At 38.5% G+C, this 24812-nt stretch overlaps 1 protein-coding gene across 1 annotated transcript in view; it reads left to right on the top strand.

The window, feature by feature from the left end:
* The first annotated feature begins 474 nt into the window (after window positions 1-474).
* Window positions 475-24812, top strand: part of SPAG17 (sperm associated antigen 17) — a 91047-nt gene continuing 66709 nt past the window's right edge. The window contains exons 1-4 of the mRNA XM_058419492.1: window positions 475-567; window positions 9012-9152; window positions 9945-10004; window positions 24032-24163. Of these exons, the coding sequence (XP_058275475.1) occupies window positions 475-567; window positions 9012-9152; window positions 9945-10004; window positions 24032-24163 (426 nt within the window). The remainder of the gene's footprint in view (window positions 568-9011; window positions 9153-9944; window positions 10005-24031; window positions 24164-24812) is intronic.

Genomic DNA, 24812 nt, shown 5'->3' with positions numbered 1-24812 from the left:
AGGTTGGAAGGAACCACAGTGGATCATCTGGTCCAACTCCCCCTGCCTAAGCAGAGTTTCTAGAACCACAGGGCACAGAGTTGCATCCAAATGGTTCTTGCCTATCTCCAGTGGCTGAGATTCCACAACCTCTCCGGGCAACCTGTTTCAGTGCGTGGCCACCCGCGCAGCGAAGTTCGCGCTCATACTCAGGCGCAACTTTCCCGTGCATCAGTTTCTGCCCGCTGCCTCTTGCCCTGCGGCTTGGCATCACCGAGCACAGCCTGGCTCCACGTTCTGACACCCCCTTTAGATATTTACAGACGCTGACGACGTCCCTCCCCGAGACCGAGCGGCCGCAGCCGCCCCGGCCTTTCCCCGTGGGAGCGGCGCGGCAGGCCGGGCCCCGCGCTCCCCCGGCGGGCAGGCTCCGCCCGCGGGCGCCGTCTCCGGGGCGACGCGTGGGGCCGGCGGGGCCGCCGCTGCCGCACCGCCATGGGCCCCAAGCGAACTAAGTCCGTCCGGGACTCGCCGGCGTCCGGGCTGCCGAGCTGGGAGGCGGCGCTGGTGTCCGCCCGCCTCGAGGAGGTGAAGGCGGCCGGGGGCAGAGCCGGCGGCGCGGGGGGAACGGGGAGCGGGCTGGAGGCGGCTCGGGCCCTTCCCCGCCCCGGGGGTCGCGGCTGCCGGGGGCTCCAGGGTGGCCCGGGGAGGGCCGTGAATGGTCCCGATGTGCGGCGAAGCGCCTCTGCCCCCCGCCACCGAGCGTGGCCCTGCGGGTTTCTTCGCTCCTCCTCTCCTCGGCACTCTCCTTTCTGGGCTCTGGGTGCCAGGTTTGGGCTCGGAGTGAACTTTTTATAAACCGCTGAACAACGAGGTTTGATGGAGGTGCTGACACAGCATTAACTGTAGCGTTGAAAATGCGAGGCTGTAATTTTCCTGCCTGAGTGTGTGCAGCTAAAAGGCACTTTTTTTTTCCTTTTTTTTTTCCCTTTTTTTTTTTTTTTTTTTCTTTTTTTTTTTTCTTTTACAGAGTGTGAGGATCTAAAGGCATACTTAGGTTTCCAGGTTCTGCGTAAGCGATGTAATTCTCATAAATCTTGACTTGCAAGAGAGAATTTGGTTTCAAAATAGGGTGGTCGTTTAGCAAACAATAATATTTATCTCACGTGTGTTTATCTAGCACGGCTTCTGCAAGTGAGACAAATTGCTTCCGTGGCTTCCTTGTTTTCTGGATTCCCGTTGCAGTACACTGAAGGGGAAAAAAAAAAAAAAAAAAAAAAAAAAAAAGGAAAAAACAGCAAATTTTTTTGTTTGTTTTAGCTGATGTAGGTTTGTTTTGTTGATTTTTTTCCTTATCCCGGCAGCACTGCTTAAATATGAGGAACTTTAAATTCAGGAGGAGGCTTTTAAACTGGCTAATTGCTTTTCCTGAAAAAGCCACAGTTGTCCAAAAATCTCTTAAATATTTACTTGCTTTTACTTTTTTTTAGTAGTAACCATATGACATAAGCTTAGCCAAACAAGAGCACTTTTTGAATACCTTAGGCTGTTGTTTCCTAGAACACAGATTTTTTTAAGTAGAGTTCTAAGGTGCTTGAGCCTTTTTTTTACTTGTGAATCTTGTCCCTACCCTTGGGAAACCTCCCTGAAGCATAAGAATGGGGTGAAGGTTCAATCTCCATCACCTACTCTGTTCCTGGTCTTCCTCCAGTGCTTAATAGTAAGGTGCCAATTAGTGATTATGTTTTTTTATGGTGGTGTTTATTGTGGTTGTGGATATTGTGCAGTGAATTCACTGAACAAAGAGCTTTGTATGCCCTGCTGCCTCTACACGTAATTTATTACATTTCTTAAACACAAACCATTATATTGAAGTATTTTTAAAGGTAGAAAATAAAATGTTCAGAATTTAGGAAATGTCAAAGTTGGTATTATTCTGGACCACACATTGAGGCAGATGGAAAAAAAATGTTGAATGTTCACTGAATGGGGCAAGAATTCTGTAGGAGAAAGTGTGCGATCGCCTAATTAAAGATTATCGTAATGCCTATACCCACGGGGGCTGACTTGAGATTCCTTGTTTCCGTAATTCTGGTATCATCTGACTGCTTTCTGTACCAGTTAAGCTAATTTCACTTTCTCTGCTGTGCTGTTCCAGACAGAGCCTTGGGAACTTGGAAAAAATTGTCCCCTTGCTGCGGTCAGCTTGAACTCAGGCTTCTGAGATGCTGGGCAGCCACTGAAATTTCTTACTGCAGGAGTGTTCTTGTTCAGCTCTTTTTACAGTCATGGGCAAGAGCACACTCGGTGCAAAACTGTCAAATGCCAGCAAATCTCTTCTGAGCATGTGTGAATCAAGATTCATCAAGTGTGGCCAAATGTGGGTGTACATAATGTAAATAAACATGCTCTGTAAAAGCAAATCTTTGACACAAGTACGGCTCTGCTGCCAAATTTAATTCCTTCCTCTTGAACACAGAGGGCATTGAATATCTTAACTACTTAATCACATAGGGGTTTTTATTAAAGGATAAACATGATTTTTAAAAATCAAATCGCATTCTGCAAATAGTCTAACCACACTTTCCCTTCCCCCACCCACCATACCCCAGTAATCATATAACATACGAAGTATAAACTCAAATATATAAAGCTCAGGAACTGAAAGCAGTCTATAAAAGAGAGTGTTGAGCAGCTTGAATTTTAGATCTCACCAGACATAGTGTGCAAAACTTATTTCTCACTCGTCCTCAGTATTGTATATGAAATACCATATGAATCTGAAATTATTTGGGAGATGACAGGGACTCCTATCAAGTAAATTAATGTCTCTCCTCATAATTCATATGTAAAGAATTTTAAAATCTTTTACTTGTATCAATTTGAAAAATATTCTTTCCCTTTATTGGAGGCAAAGGGAGTTTACTAGAACTGGTTTTAAATTGTGCCAGATAGACAGAGTGGTGAAATTTCACATTTTAATGTGTTTATGACTTGCACTTTTTTATTAGTTCAGTCTATGAAAAGCATTTTACCAGTGCTGTTAAGATTTTTATGAACAGGTATACTAACTAAATTATGATTTAAATGGTATTTACTAAGCAAATAATTGCTTTTACTAAATGCCCTGTGAAAACTGGCAAACACACAACTTAAAAACACATACCGAGGAAATATGGATTTTCCAGAGCCTCACATTATAGTTTATGTGTATCTTTCTTGTTTGTAATGTGCTGTGCAGAAGAACATGGAGTTGCAAACTGTATTTGCCTTCAGATATTTATCATCTATTTTGATTGGGTTCACTACAGAATTAAATTGCAAAACATAAATTAAGATTCTTAAGTAGTTTTAATCTTAGCATGTGTTAAGTAGCTAAAGGGTGATATTTGTTAAGTGAAAGGTGAATTCTGGGCAAATACAGCCCTTAATTGAAATTGCTGTCATTTATTATTTGTTCTTATTAACTAGTATAACTAAGCCTAGCAGCTGGAAGCCATGTTCTGTGCTGATTTTCCATCTGTATGATTTCTCTCATTTCACTGGCATTTTAGGGCCTGAAAATTGAACTTGAACCTTGTGAAACCTCTAAAAATACTCTGAATAGGATGGCTTCACTTTTGACTGCTATTCATACTACTTCCTCTTCAGAGAAAAATTAGCATTCTGTTGAGCTTTGATATTCTCTCACCTGCCCATGTTGTACAGCAAAAGCTCAGGCTCTTAGGAACAAAAGCCATTAATAAATGTGTGGGAGGGTCAATCAGCAGGTAATGAAAGTGTGTCTGCAGATTTCCAAGCAGTGATGTCCTACCTTAAGGCTACAAAACTCCTGATAAACAGCTTTTCCGAGTAATGTCAATTGTATTTACTGGTGTCCAAGTTCCCTCATTGTTGAAAGTATAGAGTGATAGAGTAGCTACTATAACTGTTCATAAATCAGCGATATGTTTAATGCTTAGATGTTCTGAGTTTGAGTTTTCAAATGTTTCTTCTCAGTCCTTGCAGGTAAATTTGAAATTCTGTAATGCTGTATTGAAATTAACTTACTGGTTATTGCCCTAATAGAAAAAAAAACTAACAAAACAAACACACAACCCACAGAAAAAACCCCAAACAAACAACCAAAAAAGCAACCAAACAAAAAACCAGTAAACCTCACAACACTAAGTACCACAAAAATAAAATGACACATACCCAGATTGTCTGGAAATGGCAGGAGGGTAAGTTGGTTGCTTGATGCTTTTCTTGGCCAAAGAGATCTAGAAGCTGGTACTGAAAAAATAAACAATATACCTGACTTGTTCAACTGTCTTCCATAGAACAGCTGCCCTTTTGTGTCTAGGAAATGAAGCCGAGAAAACAAGATACGTATAAAAAGGAAGAAAAAGATTGTGTCCTACATCTGCTTTTTTCTTCAATGTGAATTAAAGTTAGATATTTTCTTAACATACCTATGCTATTCCAATACTGCTGTGATGAAGATATACAGGCTATGTGTACTGGTTTTTAACAGTTGGAAAAAATCACTTTACAGAGGAACACAATGGAGCCTTGAGAGCAAAATCGTGAGAAGATGAGGCGCCTTCTGTATTTTGTGAAAGCAAGGATTTTGGACAACCATTTGCTGCTTACATGGAGCTTCCAGAATTAGGTTGATCTTGCAGATTTGGAGCCTCTCCAACTAAGGGACATAGAAATTTCCCACACAGATGGTTATTTCTAATACTGAGAGACTTTGGTGCATTTCAACTCTTGACATGGCCAGGATTTTTAAAACCAGGACAGTGTCATTTGTAGTAATGGTGGTCACTTGATGTTTTCCAGTAAGAGCCATCTGGTCTGCCCTTAACTGGAGTTTGTTTCAGGTTGCTTAAACACTATTCAGTAATCAATGCCATATTTCCAGCTTCATTTTTTTTTTTTTAAATCACATTTGAACCAGCATTATTGATTCTGTGGGATATCTGTTCCCTGCATTTCGGTCTTGTTTGTGCAGTTTGTAGTGCTCATGTGAAATTCTCACTGGCAACCTCCCTAGATTGTTTCCGTGATTTTCCAGTAGTTATTTTTATGGTTTTTTTCTATCCTGCTCATTAAGCTGAGAACGTCATTTGAGGTAGCCTTAGGGTCACTAATCTATCCTCTTTCAGATCCTTTCTCAAGCCTTGATACTACAATAACATTTGAAAGAATAAAACTAAGTAGAGGAGCAGTTGTATATTGAGGGAGAAAATATTTTTAAAGTAACCATATACATTTTACTACTTTTCCTTCACATTTTTATGTTGTGATTTTAGGTGGTGAGCTGTAGAAGCAAGGTCTGTTTCTTCTCTGTCCTTTCAGTGCCTCGAACATTAAGGATACTGTTACAGGATCGATAATATAAAGCCAGTATTGCAAAAATAGTAGATTTTTAACCTCAGAAAATAGTCTAATCAATTAAACACCTTCAACTGTGTATTTATGCTGCGCATTGGCTATTGACTTCAATTCATGTTCTCAGTGTGCAGCTTTTCTGAAAAATGCTCTTTAAAGGCTTCAAAACCAGTCAGTCTAGAAATAGATGACATGCTGTTAATGATTCCGGGAAGTCTCGACCATTATTCGCTGTGAAGATGTGTGTAGCTACTTCAGATATTTACTAGCTACTTCCAGCTCCTATTCCCAGGTACTGCATTTTTTTAGAAAAGAAGTTTATTTTCTTCAGTTAGCACTAGAGAGGAATAGGCTGTCTCTAATAATGATTAAATTTTTGTGCAAAAGACCTTGTATCGAGCTGCATATACTTCTGTAGAATAAAGGTTATAATTTTCGCTACCACTTCAGTTATCTTGTTAGAGGCTCATTCCATGTATTTTATTTTAATGCATTAGCCAATGGTTTGCCTATAGTATAGATATTCTCATAGCTATTACATGGAGCAGCTTAATCGCCTTGTTTCTTTGAAGCGGAGCATTTTTAGTGGGGAGAAGATGTGGACCACGGATGATATTTCTTCTTGGATAAAAAAAATCTGGAGTTGGATAATTTTGTTTGCATAAGTCCTGGGTTGTTTTGTTGTTTTGTTTTGGGGTTTTTTTTAATATTCATTTTGCACAAGCAGGACCTATTCGGATGTTTCGCTTTGGTGCTTTGTCACAGACTGCTGAGAAGATGGGCATCACAGTGGAAACAAGGAAAATTCTCTTAGAAAGGCTTAGAGTATTTTTGTGGAGGAGGGTGTCTCATTGCTCAACCATAACTCTGAAAATACCTGGGAATTATTATATGGGCTAGAGGATAAGAATTTGGAGAAGGAATCTGAGGATGGAGAAAGCCTGAAGTGGGATCAGATAATGAAGCTGGAGACTAGCTGAACAAGGAGACAGAGGACAAGAGCTGGGGACCAAGTCACAGGTGGGGGAAGCATTAAGACAAGTGGCATCACTCAGATGAGGAATAAAAAGAGTGGAAAAGGAAGGAGAAATTAACTAGGAACAGTTGTGACCAAGGGGTGAAAAATCAGGGGGCGTGATGATGGTGAGGAAGACAGGTTCCACGGATGTTATTGTTGCAGTGATATTAATCAGTGCTGAGCAGGTTTAATTTGTGAGCAGCAAGCTATCGGCATGTTTCAAGGAGGAACTAAAGGAGCCATAAGGCAGGGTTTTAGAACTTTCTGCTAGATATTTTTTTATATATCTGAAAAACTCCAGGAAATTCTGGGAGTAAGCTCTGTATTGCTGCTGTACCATGCTTACCGTAGGATCCTGAGTAGAACCTGACATTCCTGATTCTTGATGCTGTTGAGTTGTCAGCATCTCTCTGTGAGACTTACTGAACCTTGTTTCCCTCTCTTGGTGGTCCTCACTGAAGTGGGCAGTGTAGTGGTAACAGTTGCTCCATTAGCTCATGCCACAGATAGATAGTTATTCTAAAGATTCCCTGTCTGCTGGTCAGCCCTGGGAACACCAGGATACTGCCACGTGAGAGCATTTCTTTGAATCTCAGTTCTGAGAGCCTAGTAAGTATTTCCACACAAGCATGGGCATCTAGATACTTCCTATTCAAAGAATACTGAAGTTTTACTGTCCAGCTCTTGGCAGGTATAGAGTGATAGCTTTAATCCAGATTTGCTGCAGCTCCTGTGCACGTTGACAATATCAGAATACCTAGAGCTCTTCCACTGTGCTGTGCACCAGTAGCTATCTTGCAGCTTTAGGCAGAAAGACTTAAAAGAGCACAATGAAATTCAGTGAACTTGGTGCAGTCCCCACTACTGCTGCCACTTCTTCAATGAGCAGTGTCTGCTGCCCCAGTGCAGCTGGACACTCCTACATTCCACCATGTTTGCACACTCCTAGAGCATCAGTTATATGCTTGATCTCTCTAGCACTTTGTAGTTTTAAAAACTTGAGGTTTATTTTGTGCTGCAATAAACAATCAAGGAAGTTCAAGATGTGTGGAGCTGGAGGCACCCTTTTGGATTAGTTATCTGATCTGTAGCTACTTGCAGTTTCACTTAATGACCCGGGTGATCTTTACATCTGTTTTGTTTTTCTGGATATTCTGTTGTTAGAAAAATGGGGCATACTCATGTGATGTTATCCTTTGTTACCTTAAGTGTTTGACAAACTGTTTCTTGCCATGCAAGCATGCACTCTTTTGAAACTTAAGTCAGCCGTGGTTTTCTCCCATCCCAAGCCCTCAGCTGCTCAAATTGCAGACATTTAGGTAGGCTTTTTACTAGCCAAGAAAAGGAACAAATGAAGAGGGGTACTGTAAAACTGGAAGAAGATGCTTCTCTTACAATCTGAGTCTTTTTCTTAGAGTGGTCCTTTTCCTCACTTTACCATAACTCAGCTCGGGTTTTGGTCTTATTCCAAAAGGACTTTGTACATAATACAAATATATAAAAATATTCAATATCCTGAAGTTACCACCCTATCTTAAATCTCTTAAAAACTTTCCTTGCTATGATGCACACTGGACTGTGACCCTTTTTAGCCTGGTCCTGATTAATGTGACTGTCCTGGGACTGCCTTGATCTGACGGAATCCCTTTCCATGTTTACCTTTATGCTGCTGCATTGGTAACCTTGCAGTTTACATGCAGATATGCACTGGAAAAAAAAATAAAAATTGGTGATTCCTGTGCATAACAATCACTACAAATGCTCCTAGTTCAGCCATCACTAATGCTGATAAAGAATACTCCAGAGTGAGATGTAGATGTGCTGGAGATAGCAACTCACTCTGTGAAAGGGATTCCAGTAGGAATATGAAAGAGAGTAACCAGTAAAAGTTGCTTAAATTACTTAACTTTTAAGCTTTTGTGGATGTGCATCACTAAATAAAGTGTTACAGTCTTCTCTTGTTCTACAATTTTAGTGCTGAAAACATTTTATTACATTACAGTAATGTGTATGCTACTGCAAAAGTTTGAAAACTGCTAGAGTTTTCAACTTATCAATATTGTAGTGTACAACTTGCCACTGGAAAGTAATTTTTCTGGATTCAGAATACTTAGTGAAGCCATGCAAGAGTCATACTATGCATAAATACGCCTTCATAAAACATCATAAAAATAATGCTACAGTGTACAGAAAATAGTATCTGGGCATTATCAAATTCGCAGGATGAGGGAGCTGAAAATTGTTAATTTTTTTTTCTACATCACAATAATACTTATATTCAAAATTCACTTCTTGCTTGCTACCTGGACTGTCAAATCTGCAAATGCCATTTAGAAGTTAGTACATCTTTGTGATATCGTAATGCATCATTTCCCTGCGAAGGTTTAAGGCTGTTAGCAGGCATTTGTGTTTTCCGTAGCATAATGCTGCCACCTGATGGCAGAAAGAATCGGGACAAAGTTGTAGGGGTTTTTTCGGGTTGCATGCAATTTCAGTGTGATTAATATGTCTTAAAGAGACGTAAAGCCGTCTCTGCATGATTACTCTTTGAAACCGCAGAGGAGAACTTTTGTTGGCATGAGTTGAAATCTTTGTTTTATAAATATTTACTTAAATATTTTATTTTGGACTGTAGGATGACTGGAAGCCTAGCATCGCTTTCATCGTTGGGGCCAAGATTGAGGATGAAATGCACACCCAGGCCCTGGCTCTTGCTGTGCAGGTGCCACTGCGAAAGCTCTTCAGTGTGGTAACACGTGAAGATATTTACAGACAGGTATTCCAAGAAAGTAACTTTTAATAATGAACCAAACTGTAGATGTCACTTCTAGATCCTGCCTCCTTTGGTCTGTGGTAGTGATAAACTACTCTGTGGAAGTTTCAAAAATTACACTAGTTCATTAAGGTTGGGAAAGACCTTTAGGATCATTGAGTCCAACCTTTGAACACCACTTTATCAACCAAACCACAGCACTGAGTGCCACACGCAGTCATTTCTTGAACACTGCCAGTGATGACGACTCTACCACCTCCATGGGCAGCCCATTCTTATGCTTGACAAACCTTTCTGTGAAAAAATTCTTCCTGAAGTCGAGCGTGAACCTCTCCTGGCACAGCTTGAGGCCATTTCCTCTCATTCTGTCATTTGTTGCCTAGGGGACGAGGCCCCACCTTGCTACAACCTCCTTGGAGGGAGTTGTAGAGAGTGGCAAGGTCTCCCCTGAGAAACGGATTTCTCCAGACTAAACAGCCTTAGCTCCCTCATCCACTCCTCATAGGAATTATTCTGTATACTTTTTACCAGCTTCTATGCTCTAACTCATAGGAGTTTAAAAAAAAAAAAAAAAAAAAATCTTATGGAATAAGTTGCCCTGCTCCATGTAAACAAAGTTTGTAACAAAACTTCTCTTCAAGGTGCTGCTCAAAAAACCTCCCTCCTTAAGGTACAGGGTTGCCATATGATTCCTCACTGTTTTGGAGTGTGAGTGTCGTGTTTGCAAAATAATGAGTAAAGTACTTCAGGTAAACATAAAATCTTCTCACACTATAATGCTTTATTTACTTGCAGATTGCAGAATCTGGGGGTCAAAAGGGAAAAAAGGCTAAGAATGTGCCTATGTACTATGAGGTAAGTTAAAACATGTATTGCAGAGTCCATGCTCTTTTACACTGAAGTGTGTAGTTCCTTGTGGTTTTGTTATTCATTTTTAAGTAAATGCAAATATGTTGGATGTAGCTGGTAAAAACATTCAACCATCTATATAATTAAACTACTTTGTGATACCAGCAATAGTCTGTTGGACTGCTGATTAAGTGATGATCAAAATGTGTTTCCAGGTATATGATTTCATTATTGAAGGATATATTACATGATCATATTTTGATGGTGATGTCTCAAAGTACAGAAAACCTGTGAGGCTCTCAGATGCTCCCAATAATTGGGAAACTTATCCCTTCATTTATGGGTATGCACTGCCCTATATGAAACATTATTCTGTGTGCTAGTACCCATTATAATCTCAGTTTGATGTAACCTGATTCATCATGTGGGCTATGTCAGCAGGGTTTGGTATCATGCTTAGTACAAAGAGTACTTCCTCCTACCCTGTTAATGTTTTACTTACAGCTTGTGAGAGGTGATAAAATCCTGCTATTAATTAGAAGATTGTTTAAAATTTTCTCAGGTAGAGTTTTACGGTCCTTACAGACCCGGAGCGTAGAGAATTTTGGATCCCTCTAAAAAGGCTTTGTTTGTGTTTTATTTCTGCAATGACTAATAAACTTTTTATGTGTCTCAGGCTTTGGTGGACTTTATAACAGCACTTTTTAGCTGCGGTCTGTTTTTCAGAAATGCCAGGCTACTATCTGAACAAGTCCCTTTGGAATTATTTACCACTGATAGGTCTGTGAATTTTATGCAATTAACCCTCTTCATTTAGGACTAGCTTCCCAGGCAAACTCACCCTTATATTACCTGGTATGTAAAAACTTATTTAGTCCTACTTGACAGAAGGATTTTGAAGTCTGTCTCTAAGCAGAAGCTTTGTATGATACCTGTATTTAATTACTGAAAGCAATTTTCCTTGTGAAGTAGACACTTATTAAATTCCAGCTGTCAGTGCTGTGTCTCATTAGCTACTTACTTTGCTCCTCAAAGACATTTTTTTCCACCCCTCCTTTAGCACAGAATATAAAATGCCTGTTCTGACCTTTTGCTTGGACTCAGTTTCCGTTCAGGCTGTAGCAAATTAAAAGATCGATCATGTTGCCACAGCTTTAAGATCCCACCTCTCTGGGCAGGGTTTGTTCCTGAACATTCACACACGTTCCATGTGCAGTTTGAGCAGTGAAAGCTTTCACTGCTTTCACTAGCAAAGATAAACAAACAGAAGTTTGGCACAGAGCACAGGGTTGTGAAAAGTTCTTCTGAGAGAAGCATTTCTGTCATTGCCACATACAGTTCTCTGTGGCAGGGTTCAACATGCTGCCATTTCCACAAGTTTCCATATTCATTTTTAGAAGTACTTTGAGATTCCTGACATTTAATGATCTTTGAACATATGACATATATGTGTGTGTGAATTTGGGACTAATGACGTGCATAGTAATGCAGTGTGGTTATTATTGGTGTTAGTAGGAATATTGTTACCCATGCCGTTGGTCTTACACTTTGCATCTACTGAAAGACAGGGGTGTTAATGAATTTCAGTGCAGCAATCTGCAGCGCCTAGAAGTTAAGAACGTTTCACAAATTGCTCATGATACATTGCAAGCTAATCATATATCATATTAAAATAGTTCCTGCTGTCTGCTCCAAGTTATTCTCCTTCAGACTTTCTATCATTTTATTGTTTTGTGTCTCATATCACTCTTATTGTACAAAACGAAGAGGCTCAGGGCAGGATTAATAAATATGTAGCTAAAAGATTTCCAAATCCAGGAGAATTAGGTGTCTAACACCTTCTCTGACTCTTACATGACTTGATGGAGGTAGGAGTCCTGCTTGGGAATTTTGTACTAATTCTAGCGCTTAATTGAATGATGATAGGCTTATTTTCTCATAAAGATGCTGAGGAATTAATTTTTTCCCTTATATATGAAAGGGAAAGTATTATGCTTCCTGTAATATATCAACAGATTTCATCATTTATAAGGTACAATTTTTCTAACAAGACCTACAACTAAAAATATATGCATTTTATCAGCAAGGTGTGTATTTTTTATTGTTTACACACCTGTTTGTTGGGTCAATTTCTTATTAAGGTTAATAACTTTGTGTGTAACTAAGATATTTTGCCACTACTAAATATGATAGTGTTGTTAAGATCTGATAATTGAGAGATGCCTCTGCCCAAATTAAGGTGCAAACAAGACCATATGCTGAAGTCAATGGTAAAGATTTTATTTAACGATGAATTAGAAATAGAAGAGAGGGGGGAGAGAGAGTGTTCAAGTAGAAAGTAACACCACCTGTGGATCCAGCAGCATCCTGTTAGTCCTCCATTCTGGGCTTTTTGAGGGGGGAGGTCCCAAGGTCCTTCAAAACTTTTCATTATCTCTACGTTTTATCAAACAAAGGAATTAATGCTTGCTGGCTGCACAGTTCTCTTATGGCATTGGTTAATGATTACCTCACCTCTCGTGCTGTTTAGTCTGCATGCTCAGTCTTTCTCTTGAGTTGGTGGGTTTCTGGGATCAGTGTTCACAACCTTCCCTTCCCATGCCAGAATTACCTTTTATCCAGTTGGAACTGTTTTCAGCCTAGCTGCTGAGTCGGCTGTCCTTGCAGCCCATAGATTCTCCATTTGTATCCATTATCACATTCTTTTTCCTAGGCTTTGTGAACCTCCTCCTAGATCTGAGATAGCACCTGGACAATAGTACACCTTTTTCTTATGCTGTCTACAGTCCAAATTTCAGGTATCTAGAGGAATATTTAGGTGGGGCTTTGGTGGTCATTGGTGGCCGCAGATGCCATCTCTCCCAAACCTTGGGGTGATCTTTGTTTGGCTGGTGATCTGCCTATAAGCAGTTGCTTCTTCACACAGTTTGCCACAGTGGGAGTTTTTGTCCAGATATTGTCCCAGGATGTGCTAGCCGGATGTTGCCTCCACCAGGCCTGGAGTTAGCATTGTCCTGTCATTCCCTTGCACTAATCTCATGGCAAAATCCTTCTGTGGCCTTAACAGTGTTTGAGATAGGCAGCTGTGCTCTTTAAGTACTTACAAGTGTTCTAGTTCCCAAACTTTGAATTTTGAAAATCTATTCAAGACTAAGTTTTCCACACTAGAACTGTTCATGAGGCTGATACTTTTTTTTTATTTCCCCTACTTCCCCCTTGAAACTTGTGGTGAGATTGAGTTCAGGGCCTGTGTGGATTAAAGGACTTTTTTTTTTTTTTTCTTGTAAGAGTTATTTTGCAGTTTTGATGGACTTACTGGGACAGGGAACAGAAAGTTGCCTTTGTGTTACCTGGGAAATTCTGAAAAGGAATCGTGTCCCAAACTAATAAAGAAACAAGCCTGAGCTGTGAGGTAGTACCGTGGTGATTATGAAAACAGATGGAGCCTCATGAGGCCTCTTCACATGAGATGACTGGAAGAAGATGGATAATGTTGCTGGAAAAGAACAGTTGAATATGGGTCATGGCCATGAGAGAGAGTGGGATTGGAGGGAGAGATGTGGAAGAGTTTTGTGGTTCTGTCAGATAAGCTGAGATGCTTGGGAAAAACGTCATGGAAAGATGAAAAAAGCGCAACTGGCAGAGATGAGAGGAGTTTTGTTTGGTTGTGGATTCCAGAATGTTGCCATCAAAACACGTCCTTGTGCTTGAGAAGCCAGCAAAACTAAAATCTTGTAACAGAAGCATCCTTCCATGCTGCTCTGACTCATCTCTGGGACAAGTCATCCTGTTTAACCAAAAAGTAATTAAAACTATTAAGCTTTATTCTACTACCAGACAAGAATTCATATATTAGTTATTGTTTCTCCCAGTAAAGTTTCTGCTATAGTTGCCAAACTGAAAAACATTATCAGATCAGATGCCAAATCCAAATTGTGTCCCATTCTCGTCCTGGAATTCCATGAGACTGGAGCAGCATAAATCTGTTGTAAATAAGTTTTCCCATCTGTTAATCACCAGGATGATAATTAACTCTGCTGGCATCTCCTGCATTTTCAGGGTGAGAGGCAGCATGAGCAGTGTGCAGTGCATTCCGGTATTCCTCCCTAGACTTATGATTTCATGAGGACAATTATAGGTCAATATTAGTTCAAAAAGATCCTGGGCATAGCAGAATTATATATATCTGTTTGTGTGTGTATAATTATTATTGATATATGTAAATATAAATTTTATGTGTGTGTGTGTGTGTATATATATATATATATCTCCCATATGTTGCAGGAGGTAGGAGGAGGAGGTGATTGGAGAGGGCATTCATATTAGAAAGGAAGGAAAAGGTAGATGGATTACCTAGGCTTTGGACCTCAGATGTCGTGGAAGTGTTTGGTGCAGTTGGAAGTTTCCAGCAAATATTTTTTTTTCATTTTTTTAAACCTGCAACCTGTGTAGGTTTAAATGATGCCAATGCAGTGATGCCGTTTTTTTCCTCTTTTTCTTTTCTTCCTATACAAGACCACAGAGCTTAGGGAATTCTGGTTTTCACTATATCATGTTTTCTGTTTCAAATGGAATTGCAGCCTTGCCATAGGAAGCTATTCTCTTTGTGAAAAGGCCTCCTTATTTTTTTTTCTTTAAGAGAACAAAATAGAATTGACAATTATTTTACCATCCTTTTATATATTGTCTTTTGAATCCTCTTTTAAGATATTAAGGAAATTACATCTCCTTTGTTGTGATCAGCCTTACATTGCCAATATAAATAATTTCCCTTTTTTAAGTGTTGTGATATTTTCTTTTATTTGCTGTAAAACTGCCTTTGTTCTCCAAGAGTTGGTTAAAGTCAATACTTGTAGTCCAAAGAGTTCCTCAGCTACCTGGTTTTAATCGTTCGATTATATTGTCCAGGTCTACTGATTTTTGGTATTCCTAGCTTTAAAAGCTGCCTTTTTGCAACTTTCTATTGATGCAGTTGTAAATAATTGCTTTTAATGAAATGAGACAACCATATTATCTGTGGGGGTTTTCTGAATATAAACCATAATAATCACTGATTAGCTCTACTTTTCCTGCATCTATGTTGACTCTTCTGTTGTTTCAGTTTAATACCATACCTATGCCATGTTGATGATTTTTTTTCCTCTGATACAGTTAAAAAATAAATTCATCCTTATCTCTGCTGTCATCTGTTTTCTCTTTTTTTTTTCCTTTCTTCATCGAATCCAAATTAGTGAGGACTTCTAAATTCCACTATCCAGGATCTTGTAATCCCAGCTGATTTATATGAACTATCTCTGATATTCACATGTGATTAGCAAGCAAGCATTAGATTTCAAATCACATGCTGCAACTGTAAATATTTAAACAGAAGATAATACAAGATTTCGACTACAAATCATTCTACATTTTGTCATCACTGGGTGAACACGGGACCTCTTTCATTCTCCTGTTCCAGATCTGCATGGCAGATTGTTTTCATGCAAAGCCTCACTTTATTTTACCTCCTTGCCAACAGGGAAGCAGTGTCAACTCAGAAACCTCAAACCTCTGGATGGATAAAAGCAAGAGAAGCTCCAGGCTTACTGTCACGATGCATAACAGCCAAGCCTTATCACCAGACATACTGAGATATCAACTAGTTGCGCAGTTTCAATAAACAAACCAAAGAGATCCCCAAACTAGATCCTTCTATTGCCAAGCATAATATGTATAGTTTTGCCATTAAAATCCAGCTCAGTTGAGTGCTTGCATTTAAATCTTAATTAGCTTATGTTTTGTACAGCTCATTTAAAGGACTAAAAAGTGATTGGTTAGAAATAGAATCTATTGTTTTTAAATTTTTTTATGTCGTACATGTTTTGGGTTTTTTCTTTGGGTTTGTTGTTATTGTTGTTACTGTTTTTCCTCCTAAGATTGTGCTGCCATAATCCTTGGGAAATTGCATAGTGTTCACAGTACTTCTTGCCTTAATAGGCAATAGACTGTAGCAGATATAGAAGAATCCTTGAGTTTTCTGGGTGTACATGAAACAGATTCCTCTTCTGTCACTTCCAACACAAAATATATAACCAAGATATTAAGAACTTCTGTAGGATGGTAAAACATAACAATTAACAAGCCCAAGTTGAAAAAAGTGAAATAAATTTAGCCAGGAAGCAGTGGATGTAAAGCATTCAAGCATTCCTGTGGATTTATGCTTTGCTAGAAACGTGTAGAGTGTAGACTTATGAAGTAAGGGTTGCTGCTGGTAAGATTATTTGAAGTGCTGATCACATTGTGATGTAGAGAGAAGGTCCACTTTAGATTGGAACTGAATATGTGTTTCCCAGGATAGATGATGAATTATATGACGATATTATGAAATGTTACATATAATTTGTATATCGTATTATGTAAAATTATATTATTTTATGTAATTACAGTTAGGTAATCAATATATTTAAAATATGTGTTTAAATGTGTATGCATGTGTATAATTATTCAAAACTACCTTCTATTACTCGCTCCAATGACCTAAATTTCATTTTTTAAAAAATTAAGAATAGATATTTATCTAAATATCTTTCATATCCTCTCTTCAGAAGGTCTTAAATATCTCATACCTTTTTATTCCCTTATATAGTTCTATTGTCTATGTCCCTTTTTTAGACTCTCATCATTGTGTCTAACAATATCTTCAGAAAAATCAGAAGAAAGGAGGGTAGCACTAGGGGCATGGAGTAGGCATTTATTTGTGTTCATTATAGTAATGATTGGGTTGAAAAATCAAAAACGTTGAGTTTTGTTTGCGGTGGAAGGGAACTTTTAATGTCAGAGATGTAACACTTATGGGAAGGAATATTTTCACCAAGTATGAGCTCAGAAGAGTTGTCTGGCACTTGGAGAAGAGCAAACTCAGTAGTAGGCAGGATATGGGGCACTGGAGAAAAAGGTTTCACACATAATGCTAGTCAGGAGTGTTTTTAAGAAAGCCTTTTTATTTCTTGTGGAAGCATGTAATCAAAACTTTCCTGGTTTTGTGTAAGCGCGTAGATTATGACAAAACACCATAACAAAGGTTATGGTTAAGATTAGGCTTTCTCAAAAGTAAAGATTATCTTATAAAAATCAAACCTTCTGCCTCTATATATGCATGTCAATAGAATTATTTTCCTAATGCAAGTTAGAAAGATTTTGTTTTCATTCCAATGGAATGAAATTAATTTTAGAAGTTGGTGTAAAATGGAACAGCTCAGGAGCCAAAACTTATATGGTGTCATTGTTTTCATGAGAGGGTTTGACACTAGAAACAACTTTGGCAGCCATGCTGAATGGTTAAAAGGACAGAAAGGCTTAATTTTATTTTTCATTCCAGTACAAAATAAATTTCATACTACACTCCTAAATGTCATAATAAAATGGAGCAGTTCTCCAGTCAGCCTTTGTCAAATGGTATTGTGTGGATGCAAGTGAAGAGAATTTTATTGCAGAAGGACTTGGCCCTTATTACACTGTGTGGATACACAGAGGTTTAATGTGTACACTTGGGAATTGTTGTTAAATGAATGTGCCTTTTAGGGAGGTACTGGCTTCAGGGAAGGTTAAGGGACTTTAAATCCTACTGTGGGCATTATCTACTCCTCTGTTTTCACATCGTTACCAAGCGCCCACCAGTTTATAGTACAGAATATAGGATGTTTTATAAGTGACCCACTAAATGAGGTGATATTTTACCTGAAGTATTTACTGTCTTATCTTCTGAGGAGGGTTTAACTACTCTGCCTGCTGGTTCACAGTATTTAGGTCAATCTACTTAAAAGATTGTTAGGGAAAGAATTGGTTAATTTAGGTTTAGCATGTCTTTTCATCAGCCTTTGCCATTTTCAGAGCATCTGATGCCACTGCATGATAAAGTGGCCTGTGTAGTCCTTTAAGTTATCAATTTGTATGCCTTCCATTCAGATTTAATTATTCCATGAGAAGAAACTCTTGTTACTATGAACCAGGCAGTGCAATATATTGTAGCTTTTCACCGTCAGTTTAAGTGTCTCAAGTTCAGTATTCCTTTCCAGGAGCAATGTGTCATTTTAAGAAGTACCAGCATTTCTAAATGTTAAAACGGGGGGGGTGGGAAGTCTTGAGTTTGAGCAGGAAAACAACTTGTGTTTCCTAATTTTGTTTTCTAAAATCTGAGAGGTTGGGTTCTATTATTTACATGAGGCAATTGACATGCACATCTTCTAGTTTCATTTCAGAATAGTGACTCTTCATAGAATCCTAAAGCTAGGATTTTAGAAACATGCATTATTATTTTATTACTGTTAGCTGTAATTATTTGATTTGAGGCCATTTGTAATGCTCAAATTGTTGACAATTTATTTTCTAGGAAAGACGATAACCTTTTGAAATTCATCTACCTATTTCAAATCTGCTTTAGAACACTGGTGAGACTTTGAATTTGCTTCACAGATTACAAGAGTTCCTGCATACATGCAAATTGGTATCAAATTTTTGCTTTTTCTGTGCAGGTTTCATTGAGATGCCTGTGTAACTAGAGGAAACAACAATTATGTCTGTGAGAATGTCGTCCTTGAAGTGTTAGAGGGACTCTCTGAAGTAGCCAAAGGCAATGCTATCTTCTGGGTTTTTGTCTTCAAAGTTTGGGGGGGCTGTAATAGGTTCATTAAGGACAAAAATAGGTTCATTAAGGACATTTTTTTCAAGTACAGCATCTAATCCCAGAATCCTTTGTCACCAGATAAATAAATAAATAAATAAATAAATAAATAAATAAATAAATAAAAAGGCGCCCTGTGGCAAAGACCAACCAAGGAGCCAAGGTGGAAAGATCCTGCCCAGTTTTGTGGTGCCAAGGCCATTGCAACTACCTGGCCCAAATATTCTGTCACGGCTTAGAAAACTTTGTCAAGATGTAGCTGGATGAGTTCTGCCAGCACAAGGTTTGATGAGGCAATTTTGTTTCTTAATCTTTTTGTTCCACCTCTGATTGGGTTCTCTTCCTAGCCAGATGCAACGTTAGAGAAGCATGACTAAATCCTTTAGCCTTGTGGTGTTCCTTGTGTGGATTCAGTTGGCTGAAATTGCTGGAGACAATTTACTTCTCAGAAGCTTAAAATATTCTGTGCCATAATGGAAAGATTTGCTGGGCAGATTCATCCCACTGAAATGTAAACATTTCAGTATTTGATCATAGCAATATATCCCTTCATCTGGGCGCAAATCACAACAGACTGGCCTGTCCTCTTTTTCTAAAAGGAGAAAGAGGGGTTTCTGTAGGGGTTCTTCTGAAATCACTTAAATGCTGTTTCAACTATTTCCCCCCAGTCAGTGTTGAAAGAAAACAGATATATGAAAGGTCACGTGAGAAAATCTTCCCTGTGCATAGAAATCCTTCCTGAGATAGCAGTGACAGATCTTTCCAGTCACTGGATATTTGTGTCCCTTAAAGCAGTTTGGTTTTCATAGCAGCTAATGGTCAGGGAGCCATAGGAGGAGCATCCTAGATGGTAAGAGCTCCTGTATGAGCTCTCTAATAAAGCCCTCCTTATTTTTATGTAATGTATTATCTCATTTTTACTGAAATTAGGTTATTCACCATTTCTGTTTTTCTTAAAACATTAAGTACTTGGCATAATGTTGTACATGTGTGTTAGAAAGTTCTCATAGATCTTCCTTGGGACTAAATCAGTTAAAATAGCCCCTCAGGTTGCAGATTTTCTGTAGAGAGAGGTTTAGAGAGCAGACTTTCTTACAGTGGATAATTCTAATAGGTTTCAGCTAACCAGATCAAGCTGTGCTGTGTTTTGGCAAAAAAACAGAGTCACTCATATGAGCGACAAGTTATTTTTCTAGAGTACAAGCAGGCATTTGCTTCTGCTTTGAGAAATGTTATCACAATAGAAAGGAAGATATTTAGCATATGAACAGTGTTCATATTTGCTCAGTATTGCTTCATTTTAGTAGGTTTAGTTGAAAAGGACTCCATGGAGTACAAGGAGTCGTCAAATCCACTTTAATTATTTAATTGTTTTCGTTCTCTGGAATACATCTTCACCAATTAACGAGGATTGCTCATTTAGCTTATCTTAGGTTTTAGAGTCTATCTTATGGATACACAAGCATTATCTAGAGCTCTGCTCAGATATGCAATTGATTTGTTGATTTTTACATGAGTCCTTAAGCTGTCTTTGAACCGTGAGTCATTAATTCACTAGTGAAAGATAATGACAAAGTAAGTGGTCTTTTGACATCATAGGTGGGAAGAGGTTCTGAGAGTTAAAATGAAGTTAGGTCTGATATGAGAAACTGAATTCTTTCAACACACTGGAGGTGTCATCTGAAAAAAAAAGTTATTTCTGTTAACTCAGATCCGTCCTGGTATTCTTTCAAAATGATTGCTTGTAGTATGCTTTAGTCAATGAAATGACATTGGCAGAGTCAGAAATATTTAATAGTATGTGTAAAGTGGTCTTCTTTGGAAAAAACAATTATCCGACAGCTTTTGTCCCCTAGTCTGTCTTAAAAGGTGCTTGTGAAGGACTGATAAGACTGACGGCAGATTGTAATAGGTCAAGATCACTTTTTCCCCTCTCCTTTTATTACTTTGCTTAGGCAAATACATCTGAATTACCAACTTGGTTGTGTAATCCTCAGAACCTCTTGACTGATAACTATCTTGCTTCAAATTAACTTGAACTGTGTCAGCAACTAAGGGATTTTTCTTACTTGGTTCTCCCAGGAACTATTATGTTTCTTTTAGGAAGTGTTATATGAGTCTGAGGCATATGTGATGGTCTGGATTTCTTACAATTTCAAGAAAAAGAGGGAAGACAGGGCTTTAGAAAGCTCACTCTGGGTATGGGAGAACTGTACTGTGAAGTGGGCTGACCATTGTTCCTAGCGAGTGATGTTACTGCTGCCAGGTAGTAATAAAGCTGTAAAAGTTTATAATCGAATTTATCTTTTTTGAAAGGTTTTCTGATTATGATTTGGCAGCCACAATGGTTCTGTATCTTGAAAAAGAGGCATTTCAAAGAAAGATAGCACAAGGACTCTGGCTTTAAATGTTTCCCCAACTTTTAAGACCTATCTGCTATCTCGGTGGCACTGACATCTGTCAGTAGTGTAGGGTCACTTACAAGCACTCATGCAGTGTTTGAGTGGCTCAAAATACATGCCCTTTGCACCAGACAGCTAAATCTCTGCGTGGTTCGTACTGCCACCATATGAGATCAAATACTGCATCACCCAGGCCTTTCTGCACTTCACCAGTGTGACCCCTGCTGTGTGAGGAATGCTGAGTTTCCTCTTGCTTTAAAGCAAAAGAGGCCCTACCTAACTAACGTTGTCCATGGTTTCTCACATAAGAAAAAGATCATCACTGGTGGGGTGAAGTGTAGCCAATCTGTAACAAATCCACTTCATGGTATCTGAAAAACTTCTGTATTCCTACCGAGTTTTTGTTTTGAGGTTTTTGTCTTGAGGGTTTTGTTTGGTATTTTTTTTTCACTTGAGGCTCTGTAGTTTTTCAATTGTTTATGCCAGGTGCCTGCGTAATTCACAGGATCACAGATGAAGTAAATATGGATATGTAATAAATTTAGTTTCTTTTATCTACTGCGCATGGATTGATCTATGGTCTGTCTTTCAGACTGGTTTTCATTTCCTCCTGTATGAAGCATATTTTACATTTCTGCATGAAAAGATATTTGCTTTCTTTGTATTGCCAAATGCAGTGCACTCATTCTGTCTTTGTTTTATTTGTGTGACCTCTTTCCACAATCATGGAATGTATTCCTGTTAAATAGTTTTGGTTATACTTCTCATGGCTAGTATAAGAAAAACTGTCCTTCCTTCCCACTGTACTTCTTCAAGTCTGTATTCATTCCCATATTCTACAAAATCTACAAAATAGGAATAATTATTAGACATTGCTTTTGACTGGTAAAATACTTTAAAATTCTCAGAAAGTACGGGATTTAAGAATCTAAGCACATTTTTTTTTTCTTTCATGGACAATAAATCAGCAACTGCCATTGAGATGGGTTACTATATATATACTTTTCAGGAATCCTTCCAGAATCCCTCCATTTCCCCTCTATTGTATTTCAAGAAATATGCAACTCGTCTACATTAGGCCAGTGAGAAGCATCATTTTCCATAGGCTGTTAACATCATTTCTAAAAAAAAAAAACCAACCAACCAAACAAACAAAAAAAAACCCACAAAAAAACCCACCAAGAAACAAAAAAACAAAACAAAACAAAAAAAAACCAACCAAAAAAACCCAGAAAAAACCACCAACCCCTCCCCCCCACTTTTATGAGAATTTTTATCTCTGAGGGAGATTGCTGTATTTCTATATTTCTACCAAAGTCTCTTTCTTTCAGAGCACAGATTTGTGTGCCTAGCTCTGTGTGATTTTTGATGGTTTTTTTTTTGTTTGTTTTTTAATAACTAGTAGTTCCTAGTGTGCCCACAGTCTGTGGTAAGTCTTGTTCTTAACATGTCCTTGATTTTCTGCTGTGGCTCTGATGTCAGTGGGTCTTTCTGGAAGCCTTCTGTGACTGGCTTGTTGAGCTAGTGACCAGTCTTACTTTGAGTACATAACATGCAAAGCAAAATTCTTTTTAATAATGATGAATTTTCCCTTATGTGTGTTAAGATCATTAGACTTATTTGTGTTGCAGGAGCAGGATTGTTTTGGAAGGGTTTTTAAATGCATATATTTTGGATTGTCTCCTTGTTATGCGGCTTGAGAAAAACCTGAATTTTAAGACGTTTCTTTTTCTGCTCCTTGCTTTTGTTTGCATGAAACAATAATTTGGCATAAAATGGTCTGGACTCTGCTTTATTCAGAGAAGCATTTTAGTGGCTACACTTAGGTGAGAAGTGAAAATTCCTAAACTAGGCAAGAATCTATGGAAGCTCAAAGCTAATGGTGGTGTTTGCATTAGACAAGACACAGTTCAGTGAGATGCAGTGTGCACCTTCATTGTCTCAGTGTTAGCTAGCAAAATTGACACCATATGTGCCCAACTGTAATTGCTCCATGAGGAGAAAAGAGAAACATGTCAGAACATTTGAGTAACACCTAATTCAGCCCATGATTATAAATAAAGCTGATGGTTGCTTAAAAACAAAAGTAAGAAAATATTATGGTTATATTATTCCTCAACAGCGCTTCCTACATAGGTGAACTTTATTACAGAGACAACACAAGTGAAAAGAAACATATAACAACTTTTTAACAGTATTTTTATGTTATTTTATTTTTTTCGCAGTAAATAAAGTAGTTATGAGGCTCCAAGGAAAACGGCCCAGATGTTAGTGAGTTGTATGAAATTTAGTGGAAACAAGCTGTAAAAAACATAGTCATAAAACAGCCTGTCAATGCCACACATCTGGACAATGCAGCTGTATGTTCCCGCTGCTGTCATCACCCTAAGAAAACTCAATAGCCTTATTTCACCCCAATTAGACTGCATACCAACAGAATCAGAATTACACAGGGAGGGGGTGTGTTTTCACCAAGACAGACCCTCTCAAATTCCCTTCAAGAAGTTTTTATCTTTCATTTAGGGCTAGTCCCTCAGACACTGGTCACTTTGTAAACCGTACTGCAAACGATTCCCCTTGATTTGCTATCTGTTATGGGCCTTTTAATTTATTACTTTATAATATGTAGTTGCTTAATGTTGTTCCTTTGTTTAAAACCTAAAGAAAATTAGATTTTCCTGTGAGAACTCTGTTGACTTTCTCGTAAATCATGGAAGGTTTTTTCCATTCTAGTTTTATCTCATACTGTAGCTGATATAACTCTATTTGAGGTCTTTGGAACAAAAGACACAAAGAATAATGGTGTGTCCTACTGATACGTTGTTTTTTCTGGAAATGTGGCCATTTTAACCCACACATGGTACAATGTGGGATAGCACTTCCTCATTTCAGCATGCAAATAAATATGCGTCGAGTGCAGTATTAAAACTATGCATGTAGTAGATTTGTTATGATTTTTTTTTTTGCCTTTGCAGGTGGTGGAATTAGCCAAAGCCTTTCTGGACAGGGGTGAAGAAATTCCTGTAACACTGACTGGCAAGCTGTTGAAATTTCAATTGCTTTGTCTCAAACAGAAGGACCTGAACAGAAGAGAAGAGGAAAAGAAGGTACTATAGTATGCCCTAGGAACATTACATTTTTGAAGACACTTCTATTCTGGTGTTGCTTCCATAAATTCAGCTTTCTTCTCATATTTGGCTTTCTAAAACTATAATTAAAGAGAAATGTGATTAGAGATATTTTTTAAAGTTGATTAGGTTTTGTGGATAACGTTCTCAATTACTCAAATACCAGTGAGAACTTGGGGAAAAAAAAGAAAATAAAGATACTATAGAAGAAGCTTTGCTAGAGTGAGAGCTAGTAATGCCTTAGCTGAGTCTTGGGACCAATAGAAAACAGAGGTAGGAACAGGTTTTCTGCTGAATGTATCCCTGCTGAAGTAAAGGTAGGAGAGGTCGTTACTTGGGAGGTATCAAGGATAGACGCAGAGCAGACTATAGCAGGGTTCTTGTTATGAATCTCTCTCTGGAGGGAATTTGGAGAAGTTATCTCTTCCATCCTTCAGCACTAAGGCAGGATAATATTTACATAAACTATTCCTGGCAGATGTTTGTTGAACCTTTTTTTGAAACTTTCCAGTGCTGTATTTCTGCTTTTCCATGGCAATCAGTATTATTTCTGAACCATCTCTGCAACGCACACATTTGAAAAAGGTTTCTGATCCTACCAACCCTACTCTCATTTAAACCTCTTTCA

The sequence above is a fragment of the Hirundo rustica genome, chromosome 2 (genome assembly GCF_015227805.2).
Source record: "Hirundo rustica isolate bHirRus1 chromosome 2, bHirRus1.pri.v3, whole genome shotgun sequence".
Lineage (NCBI taxonomy): Eukaryota > Metazoa > Chordata > Aves > Passeriformes > Hirundinidae > Hirundo > Hirundo rustica.
Note: the sequence above shows the minus strand (reverse complement) of the source record. Positions and strands in the feature narration are given on the sequence as shown.